At 46.3% G+C, this 15,001-nt stretch overlaps 1 protein-coding gene across 6 annotated transcripts in view; it reads left to right on the top strand.

The window, feature by feature from the left end:
- IL6ST (interleukin 6 cytokine family signal transducer) overlaps window positions 1-15,001 on the top strand; it is a 563,892-nt gene that overhangs the window by 317,399 nt on the left and 231,492 nt on the right. For all 6 annotated transcript variants that reach the window (XM_085631350.1, XM_085631355.1, XM_085631352.1 and 3 more), the window contains one exon: window positions 12,948-13,107. In XM_085631350.1, coding sequence (XP_085487476.1) covers window positions 12,948-13,107 — 160 coding nt within the window. The remainder of the gene's footprint in view (window positions 1-12,947; window positions 13,108-15,001) is intronic.

The following is a 15,001-nucleotide window of genomic DNA, read 5'->3' as shown; positions in this document are numbered from 1 at the left end:
AGTAGCGAGTTTTTTTCCTTGCTCGTCAACATCAAGTTGGCAAGTGAGGAAAATCCACCTCCCTGCGAGATCTTTCCTCATTCGCGCTCGTCAACATCAAGTCGGCGAGCGCGAGTGAGGAAAATCCACCTCCCAGCAAGATTTTTCTCATTCGCGCTCTTCAACATCAAGTTGGCGAGCGCGAGTGAGGGAAATAAACCTTCTGGCGAGATTTCTCAGCGCGGCCGGTCTTTTTTCTCAATGCGAGTGACGGCATATGCTCGCACCCGCACGCTTTAAGGAACTGTCCGTTCACATTTAGAAAGCTTCTGCTCGAGTACAAAATCTACTCGAGCAGCAGAAAGGAAGCAGCGCCTGCTTGCGCTGTGCACAGTGCCGTTCGTGATAATTTCACAGCGTGGACAAACACCCGTCACTGAAAATTTCAGTGAACTGCATTTTTCTAAACCACTCCTCCGCTGGCGGCGCTCCGTGTAACATGGCAGAGGTTTCTTTGCACTTTGCAGAGTTCTGCGTAGCGTAACTCCGTGTACTCCGCCCAGGCTTAATGAAATCTTGGCCAGCGGGAAATCGCCCTAATCAGTGAAACTTCACCTTCTGTGCAATTTGGTTCTGCCAACACCAGTCAGTATTAGCAAATTCACAACAATTTGTTCGAATCCCTATCTTAATTTTGTAGTTGACGGTAGCTCATGATCTAACCCACAAATCTTTAGCAGATAAGAAAATCATAAATCAACTCTTATGTGTGTATCCCAGGATTTTAGACTACTTCGGAGTCCAATAATCTCTTCAACCTCTTCACAGTTAGCACATACACATTACCAGTTCCTTCAATACTATTCTTCAACACACGACAATATCAAGAACTACAACACATAACCCTATGAATACTCACACCTCCAATACAGCAACTACTTTCGAAACCGCACCTTGTTAGTCGTCAAATTCTGGGCTTTGGGCTTCTGGAGTCGGGCATTACTCTAACTCTGGTAATTATTTATAGCCCCTCTTATAACATAAACATCCTTTGCTATCATTCCTGCTGTAGCGGCAGCGATTTTTTTTATTTTCTTTGTTACAAATTTCAGTTTTCCAGAATCTGGACTAAACCCACTGCTCACTTCTAAGCTGATGGATCTTTGCTGTTGTTTTACAGAAGATCAGGAAGATCAGGAGCTATGCATCACATAAATTATAATCAGAATCACTAATCTATTTTCAGTCAATAAAGAGAGTTCGGTATTTGTTAAAGGGTTTTATTTATCAAATCTTTTAGTAAATTATCTCCATTATGCCACAAGTTAATTCATATTAATCTTGATTATCGAATATGAACATAATCAGTGATCAATGTTTGTCTGCAAAAATAATGTGTTAAGCGCATTCCATAAAGGAAAGAAACACAATTTTAAGAATTGTGGAAAAAGTGTCAGTCAGAACCCATAAAGAGTACTAGTTTGAGAGAGTGGGAGAAAAAGCATAAAGTTTCAGCATTCAAGTCAGATCAATAGATCAAAAATAATTCAAAGCTGACCTTCCCATAAAGATAGGTTCAAGAAACTCAGACGAGTCTAAAAGTAGCGGGAAATAAGGGTATAATGGAAAAGTCGAAGTCCCTGGATAATTATCTGGGTAAAATAAATCTGGGTCTACTCAAGTAACACGCACTATTGAAGACAACACATTCTAAAGCTTTTGCAACATGTCTCTCCTTACGTCTCCAGTCAGCCAATCAGATTTCAATGCTCTCAGGGTAACAGGATCACTTTTCGTCTTCTCACAGGAATAGAATGGTCCACGGACAGCAATGTCGAGTGAAATATTTCATATCAGGACTGCGAACATGTACCCCCATGTAATGGAGTCGAAAGCTTGGCGTAGGTCTAACGCTATAGAGCCAGCGTTGTCCTAATTCGCTGGGGTAGCCAGCATGATATGATGTAAGCGTCTGAGATTTAGGGAAGTGTTGCGTGCGGGGAGAAACCCGCATTTGTCTTTGTGAATTAGGGTAGTGAGGTAGGGCAGGAGTCGGTTAGCTAAGACTTTACTTAGGATCTTCTGTTCGGTCGCTAATAGAGGTAAGGGCCGGTAACTAGATTGGTCAGTGCCGTCTCGTCCAGGTTTGGGGAGTGAAATGACTAAGGCTTGCATGGTGGAATGGGGTAATTAACCGTACTCCAATGCTGTCTTGTATAGCTCCTCTAACTTAGGAACGAGAGCGTCTGAGTAAGTTTCAAAGAATTCTATGGGCAGGCCGTTGAGTCCCGTGGCCGTTGATAGCAGCCCATTTTTCGTGTCTAGTAATGGGGCCTGAAAGCGCCTTTTGTGTGTCTGCTTTAAGACATGGGTATGTGAAGCTGTTTAAAAAAATCATCCACTAAAGTGTCATCGATGTGTGCAGGTTTGTTATAAAGATCACTGAAATGATTACAAAAAGCATTGTTTATCTCAAGTTGAGTGTGGACCATGCCCTTGTTAGGTACATTAATCCGGGCGATGAATGGAGTGTTTGGGCTGTCCCGCAATATCCGAGCCAACAGCGATCTGGATTTATCAGCCTCAGTGTGTTTCAATTGTGTAAATGCCCTGTAGTCAATAACTCGGAGAGTTTCAAGGATCTCCACATGCTGAATGCGTGCGTCCTGTAAAGGGGACAGTTTGCCTGGGTCACTTACTGCAACGCGTTCCAGCTCGGTCATTAGGTTTTCTATACGGATAAGGTTTCTATGTACCTCCTACAAGGCCCCCCACTCTCGACCCAATTGCCATGCCCCTCACGACCACCTTGAGTGCATCCCATTCGATTAGATTAGAGGAAGCTGTGTTCCAGTTCTCAGAAAAATAGTTTGTGATAGTTGCAGATAGCGTGGTACGAAAGGGGACATCCTCCAGTAGTTGGGGCCACAGTTTCCAAGTGGGGACCGGGGTAGGCACCCTGCCCCATGTAATGGTGATCTCTAAAGGGCAGTGGTCCGAGAAGGTCTTGGCCAGGTATGTGGATTGGTGTATTTGGGTGGCGATGTTAATGGAGCACAAAAACCTATCTCTCCTAGTATGAAGTTGGTGTCCTGGAGAATAAAAGGAGTATTCCCTATGTGTAGGGTGTAGCATTCGGCAAACATCACTCAGTCCCCATCCACTCGTCCAGGTTTTCAGGGCATCAGCTTGTTTGTTGGCGCCAGCTCCATGCAGTGGGGAATGCGACCTATCTAAGTCCACGTCCAAGACAGTGTTACAGTCCCCTCCCAATATCCAGGGATATGTGTCCCACCCCGTCAGGGCTATGCCTAGTTGATTTAAAAACTTGTCCTGATCAACGTTCGGGGCATAAATGCTACCCATAATCACTGGTAGGCCATCAAGGGTTCCCTTCAGCAATATGTACCTACCCTGTTCGTCTGTGCGCCAGTCCAATTCTGTAAAGGGGACACCGTGGCGAATCCATATGGCCATGTGCAAAAACAGCGTAGTTAGTAGAGAAAATGTGGCCACTCCATTTCTTTCGAACCTTCAAGACCTCCGAGTCAGTAAGGTGCGATTCCTGAAGAAAAACTTTTTGCGCTTTACGTCTAAGGAGGTAGGCATGGACTCGATGTCGTTTATGCACGGCGCCAAGTCCCCGCACGTTCCAGGTCAGCAAGTTATATGAACCTAAAGTGGTGAAGTGGTCAGGCATGAGTCAATAATGTAAGCGGTGCTCCCCCTAACTCGGAGCCCATTAACTATCGCAGGCCAGGAGTGCCCCTTCCCCTTCAAACTAATAATACTTGGCTCAGCTATTGAACAGTGCTGGGCTAAACAAATAACAAAAACGTCCAAGCAGCATAGAACAGTGCGTTTGCTTCGTCGGGGGTCGCAGCCACCACTCCTAATGCTGCTTGCGTAGTTACAAAGGATCTGGTAGCTCAACGGGACCGGGGGAGGGGGGTACATATGAGCATTTTTGTCTAACATAACTAGCCGCCTTAGACATACACACGGCATAAAACATGATATTGACAAGTCCATCAAACCTGAACAGGGAGACCATATCAGGCAGTTTAGGCCTTAGATACTAATATTGTAACTAATGATAAAACTAATGGTCCATGACAAGTTCTGTTTAACACGAGTTGGGTAGAGAAAAGGAAAGGATACATGTAGGCTTGTTAGCTCTGCCATATAGCTTGTGTGTCCCTGTTGCATCGATAAGCAAAGTGAGCAGGAACGCCTTGTTATTCATCCACCAGATCATCGACAGTCTGAGGTGTCACCGATGTGAACAGGGTGATACTATGCTCGGAGTCTGATAGGATGGTGCTGTCCTCTGACGAGTCAGACACAATCTTAAGATTGTCGTCGCGAAAGGAGTTCGCTATTGCCAGTGACTCGGTCCTGCTGCCTATCATCTGTTCATGTGTAGGACCAGTGGCGGCGGAGCTGTGCAGGCCCTTGGCGGCATGGCGAGGGCCACGGCCCTGAGATCTTGTGGGGCTGTGATTTACAGAACTGGACGACCCATCTTGGCTCGATTCAAGGTTCATCACTTCCAGCCATTCCTCCGCATCATTCGGACTGTCAAATCGAGCTGGGAATAGTAACGCATATTTGAGTTGGACCGTTCGTAGTTTTTTCTTCACTGCTTGAAAGGAAGAGCGTTGGCTCTGCACCATTACTGTGTAGTCAGGGTAAAGCGAGATTCGATGGCTCTCGAATTGTATCTGCGTTCTTTCTCTCGCTTTATGCAATAGGACATCGTGGTCTCTGTAGTTCAGTATTTTAACAATCAAGGGTCGCAGAGGTGCTCCAGCTCTTGGCGCTCCAGTAGGAATCCCGTGGGCTCTCTCCACGCAGAAGTATGTCGACAAACCCTTCTGGGCTATGTGGTTTCGCAACCAGGTTTCTATGAAGTCAGAAGCTTTGGGGCCTTCACTGCCCTCTGGAAGTCTATGACGCGTATATTATTCACGCGGTTCCTGCCCTCCACATCTTCGATCCTGTCTTGTAGGCCGTGGACCTGCTGTTGTAGTTCTTGTATCTGTTTAGTGTGTTCTGTAATTTGAGGTTCCACGCTGGCCAGGGCTTTCTCATGCGCGTGGACCGTGTCAGCAAGTTTCACATGGTCCGCCCGGAGGAATGTAAAGCCAGGGTTCCGATCTGTTGCTCTATTACTTTACTGGAGTCTCTGACTATCTTTAGGATCAGGTCAAGTTTATCAGGCGGGACCTCGAGGAGGAGGAGCCGGGTGATGAGGGTCTTGTGGTAGTTTCTGGTACATCTGTTGAGCCCCCTGTAACAGGATGATTGTCCAAAGTCTTCACCTTAAGTCTCCCCATGGCACCAACAAGTTCTCACTGGACGTGCACTGTATGAACAATGCGTGTCACAAGCATGATGATATCGTCCCACAGAGTAACTTCTTCAGTGGCTGTGCGGTGCGGCCTGTCCCCAAAGAGAGCACAGACAATCAGGCTGGTGTATGCCGGTTTCTAACGTGGGCGCCGCTGTCCTGGCACAGTAAATTAGTGGGCGTGCCAAACAGAATAGGACCAGATTAGGTGCAGCCCAGCCGCTAACACCACATGCACGCCACTGCAGTACACAGTCCCAAACACAAGATGAAGACACTCCGTGGTGCAGTTCCCATCGCCCCAACCTCAGACCAGGTGGTGGACCCGATCAGAGGGAGGCGAGACTGCCAATCACCCGTTGCCACCCAGCACAGCCACGTCTGTGGAGGTCGCCGCGCACCATCGCACAGCCAGTCCGGTATGGCGGCACTATTCCGTCTGCACTCGCTTCGGGCCAGGTACAGGACCAGTGTAAAGGAAGATAGATAAGCCCACCACACTCTCTGCGCCGTTTATCTCAGTTGTGCACAGGGAGGACGCCCATCAGTTCCCGCACACGGCACGACCTGCCCGCACTCACCTGAGGATTGGGGTCTGCATCTGCCTCTCGCTGTCTCCTGTGATCCTCCGTCGCAGCCCCCCACGATGGGCAGTCACTCCAAGGTCCACAAAGCTCGGCGTTCGAGTGGGGCTGGCTGCAGGGCCCAGCCACGGGGGCCCCGCGCCCCTAGAGGCAGGCAGGGGCCACGCTGCTGCAGCACTGTTGGTCTCGGGGGCAGGCAGGCCTCTGCGGTAGTTGTGCAGGTATCTGTCTGGAGCACCACTCTGGTCAAAGGGTTTAGGCAGCTTGGGTCCTGGAAGTATCACTGCGGTGACGCTGTGGCTGGCTTCAGCAACCCCACCCGGCCAGGCAACGGGCTGTAGTATCAGGAGGCAAGAGCGTTGGGCACCACACAGTGCGGCACACAGCGGCGTAGGGCGCTATCAAAGCGCAGAAGTCGGCGTAGGGCGCCCGCGTCAGCAGAAGTCCTCAGCCCTCACCGCTGCAGGCCGCCAGACGTCCCCCGCGGTATTCAGGCACCACCGCGCTCCTCCGCTCTGTATCTCCGGGTCCGATGTACCCCAGCAGCCAGCCGAAGACCGCCTCCAAGCACGGTGTGGATCGCGGGGGGCCAGAGCCGCCAGAGCCAGCAGGATACTCGGTGCATCAGCGGCGTTGAGGCGGGTAGGCCACAGGTCTGCAGCTCCCGGCAGGCGCGGCCCACCGGCAGAGCCATCGCTCCGATCAGGTCAAATTCGGCAGGCTTGTGTCGTGGGCATCTGATGGCCGCAGGACTGCGATTAAATCTCCAAGAGCAGGTCCGTGCCCGGGGATGGCACAGGATTATCCCCCCCCAGGGTCAGGAGCCTCACCAAACCATGTCCGCCATCTTAGACGGTTAGCCACGCCCCCATCATTGTCTGTTTGGTTGCAAAACAAATGCATCCTTAGAACTGACTAAGTAGAGTAAGGCAACAGTAAGGTCCTTTAGGCCTATTATCCCCAGCCAAATATAGCCACTCATAGTTTTGCAAAGTCCACAGCTACAGTCCTTATTTTCTATGATCCTAAATGAAGGATTGTGGGCAAGAGCAACAACAGTTTTCATACTGTCCTTACAAGAGGCAATGTATGGTGGGTGTCGGCATCTGCTATCCTCTTCCTCTCTGACTTCTGACATGTTATTCCCTACTAATTGTGATGAAGCCCCTGCTGCCCCACTCCCTGTCACACTAACATCTTGATGATGTAGATTTCTTCTTCTACTCAAGATACTCCCGGATTCCCAAACTAGAAGGTTTGAGGCCAATTCTGGGGTAGAAAGCCTTAGGAGCCGAATAATATTTGTTGTATGTTTAAAGGTCATATTTAGTTTGATGCACTATAAACAAGGAATCACCTGGCGAAAAGGGTTGCTTAAAAGCAGCTAGACTAATCAAGTTGGAGAGAAATGTAATGGCCGGTACGTGCCACAAGGGCATTTTCGTGCTAGAACCCTCTGGAGCATTAGGGGCGGCCTCCCCTCCGAATCAACATATTGTGTCGCACTGAGGTTGCTGCATGATCTAAGAGGTCAGATAGCTGCATCACATGACCACAGAACTGGAGCCCACGGCATAAAACCTACCAGAAGGAAGAACGACCGGCCCGTGCAGCAGTAAACCGGAGCCGCCTGCCGGAGGAAATAAGGCTGTGAAAGCATGCTGAGAGGAGGAGCGCGCGAGACCTCCAGCAGCTGCTGTCCTCACACCGAAAATAGATCAGCGCCGATGTTGGCGAATCACCTATTGTTTCTCCAATTAAAAAAACGTTATAGAGACAACAAATTATTACGCACAGAGAAAAGGGCGAGGCGGAGGGACAAGGAAGAGAGGTCAAAGGCAACACGGACGGGTTGTGCTCACACTCAGAGTAGATTATAGATATCCTTAAAGGGATAGAGAGCAGCAGCGGGCAAGCGAGAAACGGCGCGGGCTATGGCAATAAATGAGTGCGTTGAACAAAGGATATATAAACCGGACAGTAAAATAAATTGATACTTGTATAGCGCACTACTCGCCCGCAAGGGTCTCAAGGCGCTTGTACGAATACCGCTGTGGAACCCATCCTGGCTTTCCCTGTGAGGCGTCCACTCCTGGGCACCCCCAAGGTGGAGGCCAGGCATCCTTAGCGTTGTGGGGGCCGTTGTGGAGATTAAGCAAGCTATTGCCCAGAGTTGCAGAGTGGGACTCCATGATTGGAATAGGCACCGAGGCGAGAATTATCAGGTCAGTCGAATTTTTGAGCCCAAGACCCGCCGAGGCGGGGAATTGAACCCTGGTCCTGGGCTAGACCTCTGCATCAGGGTCTGCCGCTCTAATCATTGAGCCACACTTCTCCACAGTAAGGGCATATGTAACATGGGCAGTTGCCCCAAAAGTGAAATAATGCCCAAAGGTTGGACAAAAAGCAGCATTTTACCTATCTAAGGAACGCAATTTTGAAATCAAACAAACGAACAAATGGAAAGTGCTGGGTTTGGCCTTACCACACAGAGGGTTAACAACATGCCTCGCAGAGCAACGCATGCGTGCTGCCTCTAGGCTCGACCTAAAAAGGCAACACTGCAAAGGATATGGGTGGCGCTGCAGTTCCGAGGCCAACCAAGAAGAGCAATTCTAATGAGAAGAGTCGCAGGAAAAGGAAGTTTTTAAAGCTCAGCAGCACAGTCACTGTACCAACAACCAGCTAAGCACTAAAGCTCACAACAGTGGCAGTTTCCATCGCTATAATCTGAGCCCTTTCAGGGCAGAGCCAGACGAATGGAAAAACCGTCCAGGGAAGCGAGCTCCTCCAACAAGTAACTGTTCATTAATGCCCCAGCACAAAACACCAGTGGGGGTAGAATAGAACACTTTATCTTGCAATGGAAAAAAGTCACATCAGGCAAGTGGATTTTAAACATCATACAACATGGTCACTCCATAGATCTACTAAGAAAACTACCAGTTGCATTACCAAAAAATAAAATACACATGAATGAGAAAAAAGCATACCTTCAACACAAATTAAAAGAAGTTGTACAGAAAAACAGCAATAGAAAAGGTTCCCCACTCAATATTTTTTACCCGGAAAACTATTCCACATACTTCTGGTTCCAAAACCTGCCAAATGACTTCGACCAATTCTGGAACTCTGGTTCCTAAACAAATTCATTAAAAAAGCAAAACTTCAAGATGCCTGTGCTGCAGGAAATCATCCCACTACTACGGGAAAACATCTACATGGTAACTATAGACTTGAAGTATACCTACTTACATATCCCCATAAATCAAAGGCATAAGCGATTCCCACGCTTTGTCATAAACCAAGTACACTTCCAATTCAAAGTACTTCCTTTTGGTATAAAATCAGCACCTTAGATCCTTTACCAGTTGCCTAGCTTTAGTAGCAGTGTATTTCGGAAGAAAAGGGCTACTCCTACCTAGATGACTGATTTGTAAAGACAGGCTTAATCTTTGAGTACAAGAGAAGCATAAGAACTGTCATTGACACGTTGCTTAAGCTAGGTTTCACAATCAACCTAGAAAAAACATCATCACACTCAGAGAGAGAAAAGGTGATCCTAGAAGCCAAGATCATCACAGTGGAGGCCAGAGCCTTTCCAACCCCCAAGAGAATTCAGACAATAACTGAGCAAGGTCGCCTCTACCGCAAGGGGCAGTATCTTAACTGTGTGGACAGTACGAAAGATGATGGGCATGATGGCCCAGCTGCATTACCCAAATTCCAGGTGCAGAGTTATTCATGGGAACACCACAGGAATTGGTACAAAAGCAGTGGTCACAAGTAATGGGCAGTTGAGAAGATCTAGTGGTTAAAACTCGGCGTACAAGAGGGGATGACATAGTGCAAAGAGAATAACATAGCATTGGGAGGGTCTTCCTTGCAACCAACTCCAGCTGTGACCATCACCACATATGCATCCCACATAGGATGGGAAGCTCCCGTAGGGAATCTAAATATCAGAGGACTATGGAAGGTACAGGAGGCAACTTAACACATAAATGTTCTCGAGTTAAAGTTAGTCTTCCTAGCCCTAAAAGAGTTTCAGACGAAGGTCTGGGGGATGTCTGTGCAAGTACAAACATACAAGACAGCCACAATGTTGTACCTGAACAAACAGGGAGGGACAAGGTCATATGCATTATCCAAATTAGCACAGAAAATGTGGAGATGGGCCATCCACAGATAGATCACCATAATCGCAATTCACCTATCAGGAGTGGAAAACGTAGAAGCACAGGCTAGTCTCACACGAGGGAACTAAATCAACAAGAGCTCCAAAGGATCTTCAGAGGTGGACTTGTTCGCTACACCCGAAAGCGCAATATGTTGTGACTTGGCATCCAGACACCCTCACCACCACTCCCTAGGAAATTTCCTGTCTATAAACTGGTCAGGGAAATTTGCTTACTTTTTTCTGCCAGTTCCCCTCATACTGCTAGTAATAAAGTGCAAGCAATCACAGATAACATTGATCCTGGTTGCTTCGCAATGAGGAACTTGGTTGTTAGACCTGGTAGAGATGGCCCAAGAAAAGCTAATAAGCCTAGCAAGATTCCACGATTTCCTCTCAATGCAAAAGAGGATGGTACTCCACCCAGAAATGAGCAGCTTCTGAGTCCATAGAGTTTAAGCACCTAAATCTACCAAAGAGATCCATGGAAGTTCTGAAAGAGGCTTAATGAACAAGCACAAGAAAATGTTGGAAGGCTAAGTGGACAAGGTACGTCTGGGGATGTTAAAGTAACAACTGGAAACAAGCAGAACACAGGATAATACAGTAATTAGATACATAATACATCTATTGGACGTAAACTTACAGTAGCCTCCCTTAAAATACACTTGGCGCATTAGTAGGCTATGCAAAGGGTCATATAGGGAGAAGTTTCCTAATCTCAACAGTAATTAATAGCCCCGTCCAGAGCGGTACCCATGCCATTGTGGAACCTCAGTTTGGTCCTAATACAAGTAATGAAGGAACATTACGAAATACTACACAAGGCAGAACTCAAGTTTTTAACCCTAACAACAGCATTCCAAATCGCAATTTCCTCACTGCGCATGGCACGCGGTCTGCAGGCATTAATAATCCAGGAAACCCTATCTACAAATACACAAGGACAGAATAGTTATGAGAACAGCTAAACACTTTCTGCCAAATATTATATCACGGTTCCATGTCAAACCAGCAATTCATCTGCCTAGTTTCTTCTCAGACCCAAAGATCAAGCAGAAAAGGCACTGTACATGCTAGACGTACAAAGAGCAGCGAGGTATTACTAGAAACAAGCATTCCATGTCTTTTTTTGCCATAAGTGCGCACATGTTTGTGATTCTCCGAGTCCATGTACATCCATGTCATTGTCCACCTAGACTTATTCATCTATCCAAATTTCTGACTTTGTCTCCCTTTGTTCATTCTTGTTGTCCTGGATTTGGTCTATTTCTCCCTGGGTATCCCATCATTGTGAGAGTCTTCCCAGTATCAATGCCATCCCATCCAAAGCATGTCATCCTCTGTCCATGTCATCTCGTCTTTGCATCTCCAGTCTGTCACATCCTGTGCCAGTGTTTTAGCAGTTTTGCCCACATGGTACTTTGATTGCTCTAGGCTTCAGAGACCACCCACCCAGTCTATAACTGGTCAGCCATCGTCCATTAAATAACGTACCATAAATGTCCATCAAATAAGCACACTGCAGTACCCGTCTCTATCTCCCAACTGCTAGATTGCTCCTCCCTTCTGTGTCCTGCAGTGGGTCATGGGGAGTGTGTGTGTAAGGTTAGGTGAGCATATGAGTGCTGAGTGAGTGGCATTTGTGAGAATGCAGAGGGAGCAGTGTGTTGTGCATGTGTAAGTAAAGGGTGAATGGTGGACCTGTGAGTGTTGGGTAAGCAATGGGGCCTCTGAGTGTTTGGTGAAAGGTGGGCGTTTGTGACTGCTGGGTGAGCAGTAGGTCAATGTGAGCACAGATGGACAGTTGTCTTGTGAGAGTGTGAGGTGAGCAGTGGGCCTGCATGAGTGCAGGGTGAGTATGGAGTGATAAGCCTGCTGTTCACTTTGCACTCACGCAGGCCCATCTGAGTGCCTGCTGGGTGAGCAGCGATGGCCTCTGTGTGGTGAGCTTTGGAACAATGAAATGCTGGGTAAGTGGTGGGCCACTGTGAGTGTGAAGTCTAGCTTGGCAATGCAGCTGTCACTGAAGCAGCAGCTTTGGACCTGTGTGAGTGCAGGGTAAGTGGGGGGGGGGGGTTGTGCAGACTGAATGCCTTGCCTGTTTTGGGTATGCACCATGCCTGTATGTACGGCTGAGCTCTATGCCTGTGTAGATATGAAACATGAGTTTGCATTTTTGGTAAGGGGGTGGGGGTGCGGGGTGTTTGTGTGTGTGTGTTTGTTCAGTGTGAGTGGTTAAGCTACATGAGTACAAGCTGATTTGTGTGAGCGCCGAGTTGGTTGTTTGGCTGTAGGGTTTCAGTACGTATGTGTGAGTGAGGGGTGTGGGTAGGCAGTGTGTGTGAGGGTTGGACAGTTTGCCTGTGTATTTGTAGCGTGAAGTGAACCTCTGAGAGTAAGGGGAGCTTTGTGCCTCTGTAAGAGAAGGCTGAGCTCTTTGCTTGTGTATGGTGAGCTCTCTGTGTCAGTGTATGGTGAGGGGCATTTTATAAGTACAAGGTAAGTGATGTAACGAACTTTAATGCACTAACATAAAACACAGCTAGACAAAAATGTAAACTTGTGCAGTTTGCACCTCTTAGCACATTAATGCTAGACTTGTTAGCATTCGCAATGATTGTTAATGTTTTTTAAATGTGCCATCTTATAGCTTTAAACTGTATTAAATGTACTCACCTATGATCTTGTTTATGATCATTTTTATGTGAGTAAGTGTATCCTACCTCTGACATAAGATTAACTTGTTCCTAAATTTCTAGGAAGACACATTCCTTGAAAGAATATTTGTGAATCGGTCATGTAATATTGACATTAAGATCCAGTTCACTGTGCCTTTAACTTTGTTTTGCAGGTGCCACCTGAGGACACAAGTTCAAAGAAAACCTCATTCACGCTTCAAGGGCTGAAGCCATATACAGAATATATTGTTTCATTGAGGTGTATGAATGGTGATGGTCAGGGCTTCTGGAGTGATTGGAGTGCAGAGAGGAGTGTTGTCACAACAGAAGCTAGTAAGTAGCATGTTAACAGCAGATCTTTGTGATATATGCATTAAAATATCCTGACCTGTAGTTGCATATCATCCTAGTTAGAATTATTAACATGATTTCTTCATTTGGCAATTCCATATTTATAGATTATACCTGTGCCAAACACATAATTTTAAATTGCCATGCTGTTTGAAACTAAAGAAATGTATTACTTTGTACTTCCAAATCTTTCTCAATACTATTATATATTGACGGCTGTAGTATATAGCTTTAAGATGTATAAGAGTCATACAGTTCTAGATTGTAGAATGTATTGTGTGTGTGAGTTCTGTAGTAAGACAGTTCTGCTGTGGAGACTGTCAGCGTTGGTGGTGTTATTCCCGTGTGCGGGGGGTTGTAATAAAGAACTCATCTTATACCATACTTCTTGAGTTGGACTTCATTTATGAGGATACTACATTGAATTGGCGACAAGGATGCTCAGCCCCCTGCCAACGTTTGGAACGAGTGCGTGATTTCAGACTCAATTTGGGAAAATTTATGGATTATACGACGAAAGGAATCACAACGGAAGTTACAACTTGTGCGTGAGTCCAATTGCGCTTGCTAGCGATCCGTGAGATCGTTTTCTTTTTGTTTGTTTATCCATTTAGTCAACCCTGCCAACGCTAGTGCTGCGTATATTTGAAAGTGCGGCAGTTATTTTAAGACTTCAGTATTGCTTACCTCGCGCGAGTGACGACGTCCATTCTTCAGCGCGTAAGCTTGCTTTGAAAGACGCTTCTAGCTGGTGGCAGAGCAACGCGCAATACGTCAGTCTACGTGTGTTACGAGGTCACGCAACGTGACCCTGGCGGCCATCTTGGTTATCTGATCAGTGCTAGAAATGCAATACAAGTGAAGCATTTCGATCGGAACATCGTTTCAGACAGTTTTCAGTTCAAGAAATTTACCGTTTTGCATAGAAATTCCTCCATTACCATTTTATTATTTGCCATACTTATTTATAGTAGACATTTAAAATTAAGTGAACATGGATGGTGAATCTAGCACAGTCTCCACTGCAAGCAAGAACTCACAAAGTACAAATGTCAGCATAACTCTCAGCAATCCAAAAGAATTCTTAGTTAATCCTGGAGAACCCGTTATTAAATGGCAAGAATGGAAAGAGTATTTCATTAATTACATTGCTACCTTGGAGGATAATGGTAGTATTATGTCTCCTGAAAGGAAAAAAAGAATTTTAATGCATTGTTTAGGACCTGAAGGTCTCAGGGTATATAATCAGATGCAGAAAAATGAGAGGAGCGCAGATGTTGACGTGTTCAAGTGCGCAATTGCTGATCTTGATGAGCATTACTCACCTATTGTGTGTGCGGCAGTATCTAGACGCACATTTTATAAACGGAAACAGGAGACTAATGAATCAATCGAAGATTATGTCTCCGCTTTAAAGAATCTTGCCATAAAGTGCAAATTTGGGGCTTTACATGACGACATGATTAGAGACCAAATAGTCATGTGTACAAAGAATAAAAGTATCCAAGACAAACTCTGGATTGAGGGTGACTCTAGCCTTAAAGACATCATTACATTAGTTAAGAAGGCGGAATTGTCAGAAAGGTGTGCTAAAGCTGTTTCTCATTCAACTGAGACAGTCACTGTTAATAAAGTTACTGACACCAGAAAAGACAAAAGTATTACGTACAAACAATCTAAATCGTATCAAAGCAATTGGAAACCACCTTACACCAAGAAAGAGGAAAATTCTTCTTCTCAGTCCGGCTTTGTATGTTACAGATGCGGAAGTACTGCGCATACTGCGAGATTTGAAAAATGTCCTGCTAAATTTACAAAATGTTCTGTATGCGGAATCGTGGGACATTTTTCTAAAGTTTGTAGAAGGAAGCGTTAT

The sequence above is a fragment of the Triturus cristatus genome, chromosome 2_1, assembly GCF_964204655.1.
Source record: "Triturus cristatus chromosome 2_1, aTriCri1.1, whole genome shotgun sequence".
In the NCBI taxonomy this organism is placed as follows: domain Eukaryota; kingdom Metazoa; phylum Chordata; class Amphibia; order Caudata; family Salamandridae; genus Triturus; species Triturus cristatus.
The sequence above is the reverse complement of the archived record's forward strand: the minus strand, read 5'-3'. Positions and strand labels throughout refer to the sequence as shown.